General features: G+C 29.4%; 1 protein-coding gene across 1 annotated transcript in view; it reads left to right on the top strand.

Annotated features, from left to right (window-relative positions):
* The first annotated feature begins 8,501 nt into the window (after positions 1-8,501).
* Positions 8,502-16,325, top strand: part of LOC100162107 — a 23,043-nt gene continuing 15,219 nt past the window's right edge. Inside the window, exons 1-2 of the mRNA XM_001945971.5 lie at positions 8,502-8,757; positions 12,732-13,197. Coding sequence (XP_001946006.2) covers positions 12,743-13,197 — 455 coding nt within the window. The 5' untranslated portion in view covers positions 8,502-8,757; positions 12,732-12,742. The remainder of the gene's footprint in view (positions 8,758-12,731; positions 13,198-16,325) is intronic.

The following is a 16,325-nucleotide window of genomic DNA, read 5'->3' as shown; positions in this document are numbered from 1 at the left end:
TATAATTTAGATTATTTATTATATTACTAGGAAGATGATGAGATTTGGAAAAACTATATTTTTTTTTTTGAGCTTGAGCTTGAGCCCGGCAACTAAGGCATTAGCTATTGTTGTTTTTGCTTGTAGGTTTTTGTTGGTAGGGGGAAGATCACGTATGTTTGTTTTGGCAGAATTTTTTATTTGGGCACCCGTAGGTATCTGCCATACCCGGGTGGGGGATGGCGGCACTTGTTCTTCGAACACCGTGACTAACCCGAAGAAAAATGCCACTCATGGCCGAGGTATCGAGCCAGCGTCGGTGTGCGTCGCAACCGACGCCTTAGTCCGCTCGGCTACTCCGTCCCCCGAGCAACTATTTATTTAATAATTAATTGATGTACCTATTTAATATCTTTTGAATATTTAAACAACGGAATAAAAAATTATATTATATTTATAATCAATACATATAAAATTCAAATATCACTGACTCACTCATTGCTGAAACTCAAAAAATACACAACGTACGAACTTAAAATTTGGAATAGAGGTTCTTCTCATATTTTCACCGTGAAATAAGAAAGGATTTTCAAAAATATTGCGTTTTAGTGGAGTAATTAACAGTTATAATTATTCACCACCAATACGTATTGTGCTGCACGGCGGCCTGCGGGTTTTCAGCTACCTGTGACCTATCCTTTTTGTCCGAAGGTCAACAATAAAAATTGTTCCGAGAAGTTTATCGATAAAAATAATCTCATGCATCGCACGTTGATACACCAATACTTCAATTATATTTTAAACGATAAAATAACCCCCCACGATATATTAATATATAAATATTCAATACTCCTAAAAATCCGAGACGATCAACTATGACTTCAATACTATTTTAGGCACACTGTATACAATTTTTTTTCAAATACAAAGCTGTACTAATAATTTATAGGCTATATATTATCTCCCATCTCGCTGTGTCCACAATCTACCGCAGGTATAGATTGCCTACCTGATAATATACTGTTCGCATAACCATAAGTGAAACTCACGGGCAACGCCACGCAGGATGGCTAAAAATTAAAATATAATATGATTTTGCTTCCATACCTATGCAGAACGAATTACACCCAAAATGAGTTAATTAATCACAATTTTTTTCCTGAACAACGCTGGGTTTTTCAGCTATTTTATTTATAAAAGTAAATAGTATAGATGTTTCTAATATTATAAATGGTAATATAATTGTTGTATGTTTTAGGCAATCATTACAACGTAGTTATAATATATTTTGTTTTGTTTTATTTGATAGGTCGATGGAGAAGACTCTCAGATCCCCCCTTCCCCGTGTTAACTAAAAGTGGGTACCGAAATTATAAATGTCACGCCTGTAGGTCGGTCAAAACTAAAAAGTAAGATGAAGTGATAAGGCTTACGCTTAGACGGTCTCGTTTCGAAAGCGGGAATGTTTGAAAGTCGAGTTCGAGGGTCTATATAGAAATATCTCGCACCCGTATAGAAAATCAATTTTCTACGATAAATATTTATTCTGGCTATAATGTCCTGCCCTGCGGTTATTAGTTATTACCTATATAAATAACTAATAAGTATTCTTTCTGATTAATACTGTACATTTCTTTCTGAACACATCATATACTAATTTATAACTGTTTAGAAATCCATGGAGCTGCAGTTATAATGATATAACTACCTATATACTTTCGTAAGTTTAAAAAAAGCATGTTCGAGTATTAAAATATTTTAATATAAGATTTAAGTTGAATTCTCTATTTTATCATACTAAATAATGTTCTATACTATACTAAAATATTAATATTTTTTACATTCTTATACATATTACAAAAAAAGTTTTAACATTAAACAATTCAATTATTTTACATATTTCCTTTTGTAAAGTATTGTTTAAAATGTTAAAAATGTAAGACGAAGAATAAATGAGAATTTAAAACTGACATTATAAACATATAGCACATATTAATATGATATAAGTTATTCAGAGTTTTTCTTTGTCTTGAACTTTTCGTACATTTTTTTATCTCACTATTATACTATTATATATTAAACACATAAAGTATAATAACTTTGTCTACATGTATAAGATATAAGTTATAGGTACTTTCGTCATAATACTAAATAGTTAGATACACATGTGTCATGCCACTCATGTGGTTGCATTCAGTAGTGGCGCGTAAAATAATACTCCTAATCTAATATTAGTGTCGTTGTCTGTCATCAGACACTTTTGTGACATTATATGGTAAAAATTCAGGTACCTATCATTTCTTCCAACATACATCACACCCGCGCTTTTGAAATTACATTTATGGTGTACATTTAAATCATGAAAGGAAAAGAAGTTACTTTGGAATAGCACACATTTTGCAATCACACGTCACCACATAGGTAGTTACATTAAATATTTATAGACAGTGTGTGTCTAACTTTTCTAACTCACAATATTCGACAAATTTACACCTTATGCTACTTGGAATTGCAGGAAGTAACAAAAAAATACTAGGATGATTGTAAAACTTTTTTATTATTTCACACAAAATAAAAGTTTAAAACCACGATAACCCGTTATCCGCAATTGCCAGGTATAGTACGTTTACATCTGATCCTATATAATATATCCTATATATTCCTATTGCAATTGTGGTGCAATATACAGTAAATTTTACTAGTCGCAAGAGCGACAAAGACTCGGGATGCACTTCCTAAATGCAGTTAATGTGTTGAAGTTCATAAATTCAATTTTAAATTCTGTGAAATACGTACAGGTAACGAACAACACATCGCTCATCTTTCTGAACATTTTAAATAAAACCATCGACCTGCTTCGATACGTATAATCTAAAAGCCAACTCTAATGTTTTTAAATATTTCCTGTAATTCCGTCATTGCAAATTATCAAAGCTAGAAATAATTTCACCCTTTAGATTACTTTTTTAAAATATTTATTTGGAACCTTCAATCAGCGTATTTGCTTCATGATTTAGACCTAAATGCTTGATAAAATAACACATACTTTGAAGAATATTTGAATTCTGTAAAACGATAAATAAATGTGGTTAACTACAGACAATATTTATATTTATTATTTACGAATTTGCAATACTATTATTACATATAAGTATATGATTAAGATGGAAACGTAACTACGGCCTACGCCTACCTCTTCCGGTATTCGTATACCTAATACTCATGTATAAAATTTAAAAATTTAAAAAACTTGAAAAATGTCAGTCGTTAAAAAAAACAATTTTTTTATGAATATGTTCAAGCTTAGAGCTGTAGATAGAGAGGTAAAATAATTTTAAATTAATACGAAAAACAATACAGAATATATATCATATATTAAATGACAAATGATATATCAAATATTTAAAAAAAAATAGTAAAGCAAACAGTAGCATCCTTATACATTATACTTACTTGGGTTAGTACCTAACATATTATTTATTTATTATATAATATAACTAGCTGATCCCGTGCACTTCGTTGCCCATTGAAAGTTTCAACTATAATATTGAGTTTTATTTTGTATAATTTATTACTATACGTTTTCCTCCGAACAGTAACGATGCATCCTTCGTCTCCGCAGGATTACTTCTGCGTATTGTTTCTTATCGTTACGTATAAATTAACTTACATTATGTCGTTTAAATTTATCTCATAAATAATTTTTAAGTCGCGTTTGAAAAATGTAACATTAAATTTATTCTCAATATAAGAAATATTGTAACTAAGTACTACATAACCATAATCATATGCATATATGTAGCTACTCAAATGCAGCTTTATCGAATACCTCCCATGTGTTTCTTGTAAATAGTAGTCTTCGCCTTTGTGCCTTTTCAACATCAGTGAGTCTGCGAGCTTCAGTAGCATGAACTGTTTCTGTAGCTCTTTTATACAATATGTAATTCACCTTTTGAATCCGCCTAGCTTCAGACTCCGCAGCCCTATATATTGACTCACGATCTACCTGTTCAAGCCTTCTCAGTTCGGCTTGTGGAAACGTCTCGTTTAATCTAGCAACTTTGATATTTCGTGCTTTATTAGAGCTTCTTAAAAGATTAGACTTACTTAAATGCTATACTTGCAAACCACAGAAAGAAAAAAATATATAAAATATAAAACAAAATCCGTAATTGATTAATTGTTTTTTTTAAATTTTTTTTATTATCACCTTACGCAACCATTAATTTATCATTAAAACCCATGGCGACCATTTATAAAATAAAATTTCCACTGTAAATATATAATAATTCCCTGTTTGAGCACATACCCTGGTAGGACCTATGGGGATGATTTATAGCCTATGTCTTATTCTAATGTATAAGCTATATTATTGTAAAGTTTCATTAAAATCCATTCAGTAGTTTTTATGTGAAAGAGCAACAAAGTAACAGACTTTCGCATTTATAATATTAATAGGATAGTAATACTATACGTCAATACTATATTACTATGTATACCTAATACAATATAAATAGTAGTGTAATATTATTCAAGTATGAAGTAGCTATATTTCACTAAAAAAAAGGTGGGTAAGTGGATGTCACTCTGCTGTACAGTAGGTTTCAAGTAAGTCACTGTATAATGGATGGTGTTAAATTTGAATTCAATGATATAATATGAATATCATTGTATAAGAAAAACGATTCTGAGCGAAAACGGCCAATCAGCCTATGACATTACCAAGTATATTTGATGATATTATTGTGAATAAATTAATTTATATATAACCTATTTACGTGGAACCTTGTTTTAAATTTTCAATCCTTAGCTATAAAAGTTGAACATTTTATAAATTTTGAACTACAAAATAATTATAAAATTTTAAATTTGATAAATGTTGTCAAAATTCCAACCTTAAATGCTAATAAAAAATTCCTGTTTTTCCTTAATTTTTATTTTGTTTTTCCGGGTGCTTTGGAAAACAATTGGGAATTTTAAATTATGACCTCCCAAAGTACCAACTAGATTCACTTTCCCGTTGAACTAGTTGAAAATCGAAGCATTATTTTGACTACTAATCGTGTACTGCACAGACACAAAAATAAAAATAATAAATTAAAAAATTAAAAACACACATCATTGTAAAGCCACTACAAATATCTCCATTTTTACATTTTAAAATATGCGTTTTAACTGATACAATTTCATTTGTAATTAACATAATTAGGTACCTATACAGAATGTCCCGTGAGGATATACCCATTAGCCGTAGGGGGTCTCGCCGCCCGGACGAAAACTGATTTTTTGTTGTTTTACCTATAAACTAAAAAATATAAATAAAAACCATGAGATTAATGAAAATAAAACGTTAAAAAGTCAAAATATTTACAAAAATAAACTCCATAAAATAGCTATTTTCAATTGTATCAAGAATAAAAAAATAACTTTTTTAACTTTTTTACCAAAAAATTTAACTAAATAAAAAATTAAAATAAAATATGTGTAGTCCTTGTCTTTATGAGTCTAATACAAAAAAAAAACAGATTAATGATATTATATTTATAATGGTGATATTGTTTTTTTCATTGGATAATAGTAGGTAAACACTATTGGTTTCTCTGTGAAAACAAAAGTTATTTATTACTTATTATTTAGGTATATTATTTACAAAATTACAAATTTACCTGTGAAAACAAAAGAAACAACAATTTATGTTACTATTGTCACTCTTAATTATCATTAACAATATAAAAAAACATTATTAAAATCAATTTGTTTGGTTAACAATCTTAAAGAAATTCTTATATATTATTATTATCAATTTTACAATTTTATCACTATATCATCTTATCAATGTTTGATTATAATAATAATAATAGTAATATTTAAAAGAAAGTATTTTCTTTACATATTTATTATCTCAGGAAATATCGCAATCGATAAATCCTCACGATAAACCCTGTATAATTATTTTTGGGATCCTGTGAGTTGTATGGATATCATATAGATAATTTGTATTGCCAAGTTGTATGGCTTGATAAAAAGTGCAATCCAGATCTAAAACATGTTATTGTTATTATCTATATCACATATTTACATTCCTTTCCTAATTTATGATTTTGATTAAAATTAATATTTTCGTGAACAGTGCACATATTATTTACTTTTTCTAGTATTATATAATAGTAGTTTCTTGTAACGGAAACCGAATCACTGAATCACTGGATTTGTCTAAGCAATCATGTATTTTAACATACAATAGAAGATGAATGAAGTTGTGAATGTTGTGGGTAGCAAAATGTGCCCCGTAAATTATTTTAAATTCTTTAACAAAATCGTTAGGTAAGTAAATTATATGCTATTTTCTTCTTAATTAAACATAGGCTTGTGATTACCAATATTTTTATTGACCCATGTGATTTAATGAAATTTAAATATAATTGTTTTTTAAGTCGTCCTTTCAATACAACATGACCTGTAAATAATAAATAGGTCCGGAACTCGTTTGTTTTCCAATATTCTGTGTAATTAAAAGATCTTGGTAACCTGATAAACTCTGATGAGCAGTAATTTGTTAAACTATTGAGGTCTATATTAACAGCATAACATTTTGCTAAGGGAATTTTTGTCTACTGTTTACCCCATACCTAAAATGTCAGTAGACGTCCCATTGCCCCAAGACAAGTAGCATGCATGTAAGATATTGGTACATCTTTTATTATGTCAATTGATAAACACTCTAAAAGACATAGACAAAGGCTCTAAAACTATCATCTGTTCGCAATGGTGCCTTAACTTCCAAAAATATCATTCTATGTTCTCTGTACTCACCCTCTACAAGACACCCTCTATCCAAAACAAGCGTTATGACCTTTAATATTAGGCAAAAGCACTTTTGCGGAAGAATCACCAAATTATTTGTTTTAAACGTATACGTATTACTTAATATCAAAACTTATTCCATTATTTACCAGTTCTATTTAATTAGCTTCATCTATAAACAAGTTCAAAAAATCCTCTTTAGATTCTAGCTTTTTATTTTTACTAAAGTATAAACTAACGGCAAAAACTAATTTTGGCGACTAAGGCACATTTGTTATTGATCTGTGTATAGACTAAAATTGCTGTTAAGAACTATGTGCGATGTGCCAAATGCAATCCATCGATCATCGATACGAGCATCTATAATACTCGAGAATATTTCATTTATATTTCTTAAACCATGTTTATTACTGTTTAATATAGTGGCTAGGATTTTTTTTAAACTTAAGTGAAGTAAGTGTGTATGCTGTGCGTAGTAAGTAAATGTAACTTAAGTGTATGTAATACACTACTCGATTTGATATACAGGTAACAAGAAATCTTATCGTATACAAAGTCAAAAATGTTAAGAAAAAAAACTGATTTGTTTAATGTTAAATAAATAAATAATGCTTGCTCATCACTGTAAATTTTTAGTTTTGGCTTCCCAACTAGATCAAACTTTGCTACCGGAACTTCATTCAATATTGTAAATTTTACACAAAACACAAAAAACTCACATCATTGTAGTATCAATACATCCATCGTTCCGCTTAGAACCTATAAACATAACATAGAGAATTATAAAATATAACTAATGATTACTTACTTACGTAGAATAAACATGGCCTAAATTAAATAAAAATAGTTTCAGGATAACATTCAAATTCATAAATAAAAGTACACAACTATTGTTTATAAATAAATGTACGCAACTAAAAATGTTTATAAATATTTTGAAAGGTAGGCAGGTAAATCTAATGCGAACCGTCCCATGATCCAGATTTATGGTGTCATACTGTCATCTGAATAATATTAGATAAATTATGCTTCTAAAAAACTTTATTCTTAACAATTTATTATTATTATAAATTATCTTTATAATGTTAGTATTGCCTAAATAGGTAGAACGAATAAATTTACGATTCACCAATAAGACGTGTTTGAAAATTTAGACAGAGTACTATAATCATATTATAACTTATAAGTATTTAATATACGTTTGTTTTATAATATGTGATAAGTATCTCTATGGGCTTATGAAACTTATGCAAGTCTACGCAGCTTTTAGTTTAGGTATTACCAGCGCCATCTTTCGAGACAATACAAACATTAGTACGAACGAAGACGACGCGACGTCTGTCCAGCGGAGGTCGTTTGCCACGGATCGTTTTCGACGTGTTGTCGTCGCCGGGAAAAATGTCACGGGGCAACACAACTCACACGCACGACTGCCGAGGCTATGACGAGTCCGTTTCCCTTATTGACACGATAGTCGCGCTTTTCGGTTTACCGGTCCGGATAAAAATGAAAAAGATCGACGGGAAAAGGCCCAACTGGAAAACCGAAAATATGAAAATACAAACGAGTTGTGGTGGCTGCGTTCGGCGTGCCGGTCGAACGTGCAGGGCGACCATTTTTTTTTGGCGCGCGCGATTATCGCGAAAACAATCGATAAACAGTGCGCGCAAAACAATCGCCGCCGCCGCCGCAGCTGTTCGTGGCCCGCATCGAGTGCCCGTGCGCGCCGCGTCGTCGTGTCCGTGCAGTGCGTTTCGATTTTGCTAGTCGCGTTGTCGTCGTCGTCGTCTCGTCATCTGCGCCGCCCGACGTCTCGGGATAATTTACTAGTGATAAACGACTATCTAACAATTTCTACACGTCCACCGTGTGCGAAAGCGAATCTCCGCGACACCCGTCGAGCAGTTGTGCGCGCATCGTGGTCACCGCCGACGATTGATCGACCGGAAGCAGAGTCGTCGCACGTTTTTGATGGTGAGTTCTTGATTATCTACAAACGTCTACGCGCTTACGATGGACTAGCTGATGTCCCATGTGCTACACCATTGCCTTTTGTGTTTTTCTCGTTTGTCTGTCTGTTCGTTTGTTTGTTGTCGCGCACAGTGATCGATTCAGATATATGTATACTTGAGTCTTTAACCACATCCACCGATCGCGGGTGCGGCGGCCTAAATCTGGAGGACTTAAACACGATGATATTATTATAATGCTGGAAAATTTGATAGCGTTAGATTTTAATTTCTTTCCAAGTGAACAAAATTTTGGAACGACCGACTCAAGTATACAGTTTATTATTCCGCTGATCAACAGCCATCCGGGGTAACATGGGTTGGCAGTCAGGGTACAAAATATTATGTCTTCGGACAATAATTATTGCTGCGCTCGAACACCGATGACGGCTAGACTTGAATCTATTGTATCGCTGAACGTTATCAATGATTTGATATGTAGTGCGCTGCTCAATTACGATGTGAATGTCCATCATATATGTTTCGCTAAACGTTCGTATCACCATATAGCACATAAACAAAAACAAAATAAACAGAATAGTTACATAAGACACATGAAGGTACTCTAATAGTCGAATGTAAATCAATCCAAATCTAATACCTTCCAGATTTTGTGAACTGGCCAAAATCTACTAAATAATTATATATACCTAATATTATTAAATGTGAATACAACTCTCAAATTGTATACCAACACACACCTATTGTATTCATTTTAATTTAGAAAATAAAACTTATAAGTATAATACACTACACCTAACTACCTATTATCGGTTTTTAAATTATTTAAATGTACTGTGATAATAGGTTTGTTAGTATGTTGCTCTAAAATTTGATTTATGACCATAATATACTAAGTGCTCATCTATCCATCTCTTCCATTACAGAAATAAAAATTGTTACATGTATAGTGCATGCTTAAATCAAAACATAATTTAAACTTAAATTCGAGCTTAAATTATAATGATTGTACCTATTCCCAATTAATTATTTACCTACTTACCTAGCTTTTAGAATAATATGTTAATGACTTATGGTGAGAATATTCCTGACATTGGTAGCGATGATTGTTTTAAATAAAAGTTGTAAATTAGGTAGGTACCTAGGTCAGTTAGAAAAAATCCTTATATTTCTATTAGGTATGATAACTTAATAACTTATTTCATACAACTATATCTACCTAGAAGTCATCAACATATTTAATTAGGTATGTTCCTAACGTCCTAATTATGCTCTTTCTAGTAAAGTGTTGCCATTTTGATTTATAAAATCCAATCTTTTTAATAATTAGTAGGTAGTAGTGTAATATCTATGATGTTAATTGAATAAGAATTATTATTAGTTATTAGCCATCCAAAGTATTCCAAATTAAAGAGGAACTGTAGCAACCGCAACCATAACAATTTTTATACTGGCTTGTTTTTTTTATCTATTGCGGATGATAAATCACTCTTAAATAAATTGTACACAAGTTTTCAGGTTTCAAAAAGTTACAAGAAATGTCAAATATTTCTTAAGATTATTATAGAATTCGACAAAATTATTTAGGTACTAGAGATTTCCAAAGATAACCTTAATTTTTATTTATTTTATTCATAAGAATAAACAAAGAAATACAAAAATTAACAGATCTTATGATACCTAAGTTATAAATTAAAGAATAACGACATTTGGAGTGCAATTTAACACCAAAAATATCGGATATGACTATATCCATGGGATGGGTGGACTATATTGAGGCGGTCACTGTCAAAACTCAGAATATGGCTCTGAAATGCTCTGAACTTTATTAAGATGCCACATGTCCCTCCCAAAGTATATGGAGACAAGACAATGGCATCGTACTCTAATAACATCCTTACTAGCGAGCTACATTGTGCTGAAAAACATTTGGGAGAACTGAAGTTCGATGAATGTCACCTTATAGAACCTAGTACATAGAGCGCTTTGCAAACAGTATAAAATGTGAGGTCGAAAATCCAGTGAAGAAAAATAGAGGAAGTTCAAATCCTTAACTTCGGTAACACATAAGAGGGGGTACAGTAAGGAAAATAATCAAACTTTATAATAAATACCTACACACAATTAGTGCCAGTTTATATTACCATAATATAAACATATCAAAGTACCTACATAAAACATAACAGTAAATAGTTAAATAATAGGTACTACCTCGAATGCTACCATTGATTTTAGAATATATATATAATACTATATTAAGTTATTTTAGTAATAAAACACTATATTACTATATTAGGTATATAGTAAGTATACTACCTACTTCATATTTAGGCTAATTTCTTACAAAGTATTATTTAGGTTTTAGTCCTAATATAATGATGTTGATTATCTAGTAAATAATAATATTACCTACCTTCATAATATTTTGTAATTTTATTGTTTGATATCTTCACAAAGGATTAAATTAAATTAATATTTTATACATCTTATTAGTTATTAGTTTACCAAAAGTTTGCACAATTGGGTAAATACCTACTTAATTGTTCAGTAAATTTTTGATTTATTATATTTGCTCGAGTGTTATATTCAATTAATACTTGATTAATACCATGTTGATTTCAGAATTTACATTTTCATTAAAATTAAGTATACAAATTTAGGTAGGTAGCACTCTTATCTCGACTCTTATAATATACAATCCAGATGACATTTCTGATCTTTTAAAAATTTCAATATCATAAACCTTTCATGATAGCTAGGTATGAGAAATAAACATCATTGTAAGACCATAGGATCAGTTGTTCGCTTCGCTCAAAATATAAATACCTACCAACAATTTTTTTTTAGTTTTCAGAAGAAGAAAAACAAATAGATATATAGGTACCTAGTTCTAAATTATAATGAAATATAATTAAAACCAAAATAACATTGCATAAAAGTTACCATATAGGTAGTTAAATAAATCTTAATACATGAAAAAAAAGTTATCAACTTGAATTATTTAAAAAAAAACTTCTTTTTTCTTCTTTTACTAACAATTTCAGGATTAGGAAGAATATCACATCAAAATAATATATGAGTAGCTACTGACGCCTACTGTATCACTATATCACATTTTTACATTTTTTAAAGCCACTTCACTGATGTTTATTATAAGTGAGTAGCTTATGTATTCAATGATGAATAAATTCAAAATAGTTCATACCTAGATTCAGTGGCATGTATCAAAAAAAAAAATTGGTCCTGCTCAAATAATAAATTGTTGTTAATTTACCCTCATAATATTTTTATACCTATCAATAAAATTCCCTATTTACCTTCTATCAATACCTACCCACCCATATTAAAGGTGTTGCCTGACCAAATTGGATCCTATGTTACTCACCACTGTCTAGATTGTAGATAGGTAGGAGATATATACCCAAGTGTTTATTTCAGATATTACCTATATTATTAATGATGATGCCTCTTAGTTAATACCAGAGCTCATACTAAACATTCTAAAATTTAAATATAGGTAATAAATTATTGTAGGTATTTTAACCAAATTGTAAAATTAATTGCTTATTCAAGGTATTCTTTCCCATATTTTATAATAGGTATTGACCGGTTATTATATAACAACAGCCCTGTGGGTTTATGCATTAATCTGAATATGACCTAATTTACAGAATAATGTTGATAAATATAATTTGTAATTTTTATTATTTGATCAATTGAGACATAAAATAATTTGAATTCATAATTATTATCTTAATACTGCAGGTACCTACCAATTTATATAGGTAGGTTAGAAATATATTTTCAGATTTGTTTTAACTTCAACCAATTCAATTAAAATTATATATTGGCTTATTGTTTATAATTCATACCTAGATAAAAATTGGGTAGAAATAGATTATGATCTCTTAATCCAACATTATTTTAGTATTTATAACCCTATTTTACTAAATGTCTTGCTTTAATTTTATGTTTTAGTGTCCTTCCATATGAGTTGCAAACGAGATACCATGGCTGATATAATGGTACATTCGGCTGATAACTCTCCTCGGCGTGAGGTGTATCGATGTGGAATGCTCTCGCCAGTACTTGGTCCACGTAGTAGTTTTCGTATGAATAGCGAACTCAAGCACAGCCGTAGTGATGATCTAATATTACAAGGTGCTCCTTATACTCCACCTGATATGCAGCACGGTATTAGTGATGCTGCATTTCAAATACAAAAAGATGCTTGTGTGGTGTATGATGATGAAGTTAATGATCATAGAATATCTGTGGCCTGCTATGAATCACCTATCGTTGCTCCAGAGTCAAATCCAACGCCGCTATTGAAGCTCACTGGAGATTTTTCATCAGAGGGTGCTAATAAAAGATGTAGTGTAATTGATCGCATTGACCCAGAAGATAGCATTGGTGACATCATATCTCAAAATGACTTTTACAGGTAATAAACAACAGTTTATGTACATTTTAGATATAAATAAAACTTATTTTGCTTCTCGTACCTACCTATGTATTGTACCTACATTTTTTTTTTTTTTTGGTATAAGGTAGTTGAATTTTTATTAATTATGTTTAAGTTGCAGTATGTACCTACTCAATAGCAATATTTTTTTAGTATAAAAATGTTAGATTAAACATTTATTCTTAAACAAAATAGACATTCATTATTATTAATAAATTACTGTAGGTCGACGGTATGTCTGTACGAGAATTTCTTTGAAGACAAATTTGTTTTAAATGTATTGAATGGCGTGATTTATTAAATATATCTATATTCTATATAGTATATACCAGATACCTATTACATTTTAAGCAAGTTTTAAAATAGGCAGGTATTGCAACTAGCTAATTAATTATAAAAAAAATTTAGAATTGTGTTTAATTTAATAATTTAATACCATTCAAAATTAAAAATTAAATATACATACACGCCTTTACAAATACAGTTATTTTATTCGTTTTTTTTTTATTCATAAATATTATTTAGTTGATGTGACTGTTCTGCTAAACATAGTAAATTTGATATATTTTAAATCTTAGTTAAGTATTTAATTGTATGCCTATAGAAAATAAATACAATACATCTAATTTCAATAAGATTTAATAATATGTATTTCAATATTCACAAAGCATTCATAACAATTATTGTGCGAAATAAATATCAAATGATTTATTTCAGAATTTATTTACATGAGCATTATCCTTGAGCATAATGACGAACACGTTTATAACCTCAGGGTCTTAATGTCCAACTTACTTTACCAGTTCCGTGGTAAGGTGTGCTGTTGGGTTTTTTTTTCATTGAAAATAAATGTTTGTTTAAAAATTTAAAAATAAAAATAATTACCCATCTTAATATTTGAATTTGAAAAATTCAAAGCGTGTTCTTTTTTTTTTTATTTACAACAAATTATAAACATGAAAACGTGCATCATTGTAAGACCCATAAATTCCTCACTCCGATCAGAATCCATGATTTATCTACTTAAGCAACAATAGTACCTACCTCTTTTTTCATCCAGTTATAAATTTATAATACGATTTTAATTATATTATAGTAAATTGGTACCTACTATGTACGGAATGTGAAGTTAGTGCAAGTACCAACATATACAAATATATTGTTACACAATAAAATTGCGGTATTATTCATGAAATAAAAATTATATTTGCTTTTAGCAAAATAGCGATGTATTTAGTACCTAACTAATTTAATTTAAAACTAATTAAATATTTAAATAAGAATATTTGTATCTCTATGGATCTATTTATTGAATACATTATTATGCGAAGGATACAATTAATGACTGTAGGGTGTGATTGAGCTGTTGTATTGTCATAAATATTTAACCAATTAATTTCGTAATATTATGATGAGTTCACGACACTAGCCATAACACATACTAACTTAGTGATGACAACCAAGAAATAGTGTTGGACATTTTCAATTCTATATTTAATTGAAATTTGAAATTTAAATGCCCCTCCATATTATATTTACTAACTGGGAATATGTTATTATGCATTGTATTTATTAATAATTAAAAAAAGAAAATTACTTCGTTATTTTGATTACCTTTATGAGTAATTTTAATTAAAGTGTATATTATTATATATTCTTGTGAGCTATGAAATGTAAAAATGTTGGTATAATCAGGTAAAGTATCTGCCTAATTATTTTAAAAATAAATTGCGTATAATCGTAAGATTATACTACAATAACATAATATTAAAACTGTTATTCCACAAGCTTATTTTATACATCGATATTTATTATGTAATAGTATATTATTCTTCAGACTAATGATTATAATTTATAAGTTATAACTATTTAAATGTTTGCATATTATATAATCATAATAGTAAATAATAAAAAAACAAGGCTTAAAAAAACTAATTGTAAATTGTTATATTGTAATGTTAACTTAATTATTTAGAGTCTCATTTTTGTTTTGTGTTAGCTACTTAAGACGACAAATATTAAATGCTTTTTATGCGTTATAAAAGTATAAAACTATATTTTAATAGTACTTATAAACAAAATTATATTAGGTAGAGAGGTGGACAGGAGACGTTACAGTTTAATATGAATTACGAGGAATGTTCCTAGTAGTTGGCAAATGGTTCGATCTACTGATGTTTGATATTATGTACTTATATGACGAATGTGATATTTTTATTAAAAACCGTTGTATTCTTTTATAAACATTACAGTATTACACATCATACAATATATTTAAATATTGAATTGCTACGCTGAAAGGTGAAAATTGTTACCAGACATGCGGTTTTGCTCTGTCGAGTTCATTCATGTTACGAGAAATAAAATCACAAGGTTAATTCGATAAGATTTCCGGTAGCTAAATTCCCAAGAAATTCTATCTAATTATTTGTAAAAGAACATTGTTTGGCTTCGGAGTAGTTTTGTAGCTTTGAAATATATTTAAATTTAACATTTTTAAACTCGTGTGAGAAGAACATATATTACAGAAATTAATTGGACACCAAATGTATTTAAGGTGTATCAAACAATAAAATGTAATCAAAATCATTTGTGAACATGAAGAACACATTGTGTTCAAACAAATTGTCAATTTGGAATGTCAAGATAATATACGTAAAAATTTTTTATGACTAATGTTTCATGCGAAAATAGTTGAAAATTCGTTAAAACTTGTACAAATTCTATTCGTGACTCAAATTTAATTTACATATTTTGTTTATTTATTTTAATTTCATGATCGTTAATTTTGTGTTTTCTTTACTTATAATATCATGAAACAAATTAAAATCTAGATTATATTTGACAGATACATAGCTTCAAAGATAAAAATGGATGATGATCGTACATCATATTATATTTAATATATTATACAACAATAAGTCATTAACTTCGTTAAGGGGATTCGATACCGTGATTTTCTGTTTTCGTCTAACACATGCGTAACATAGTATTTTATACATGTTTTTTGCCAAACATACCAATTGATCTAATAAAATGATAAGAATTCTGAAAACAGATTTGAATTCGTCATCAAGTCTACTTGTAATCGACTTTCCCACATTTTT

This window comes from Acyrthosiphon pisum, chromosome A1, assembly GCF_005508785.2.
Source record: "Acyrthosiphon pisum isolate AL4f chromosome A1, pea_aphid_22Mar2018_4r6ur, whole genome shotgun sequence".
Taxonomy (NCBI): Eukaryota; Metazoa; Arthropoda; class Insecta; order Hemiptera; family Aphididae; genus Acyrthosiphon; species Acyrthosiphon pisum.
The sequence above is the reverse complement of the archived record's forward strand: the minus strand, read 5'-3'. Positions and strand labels throughout refer to the sequence as shown.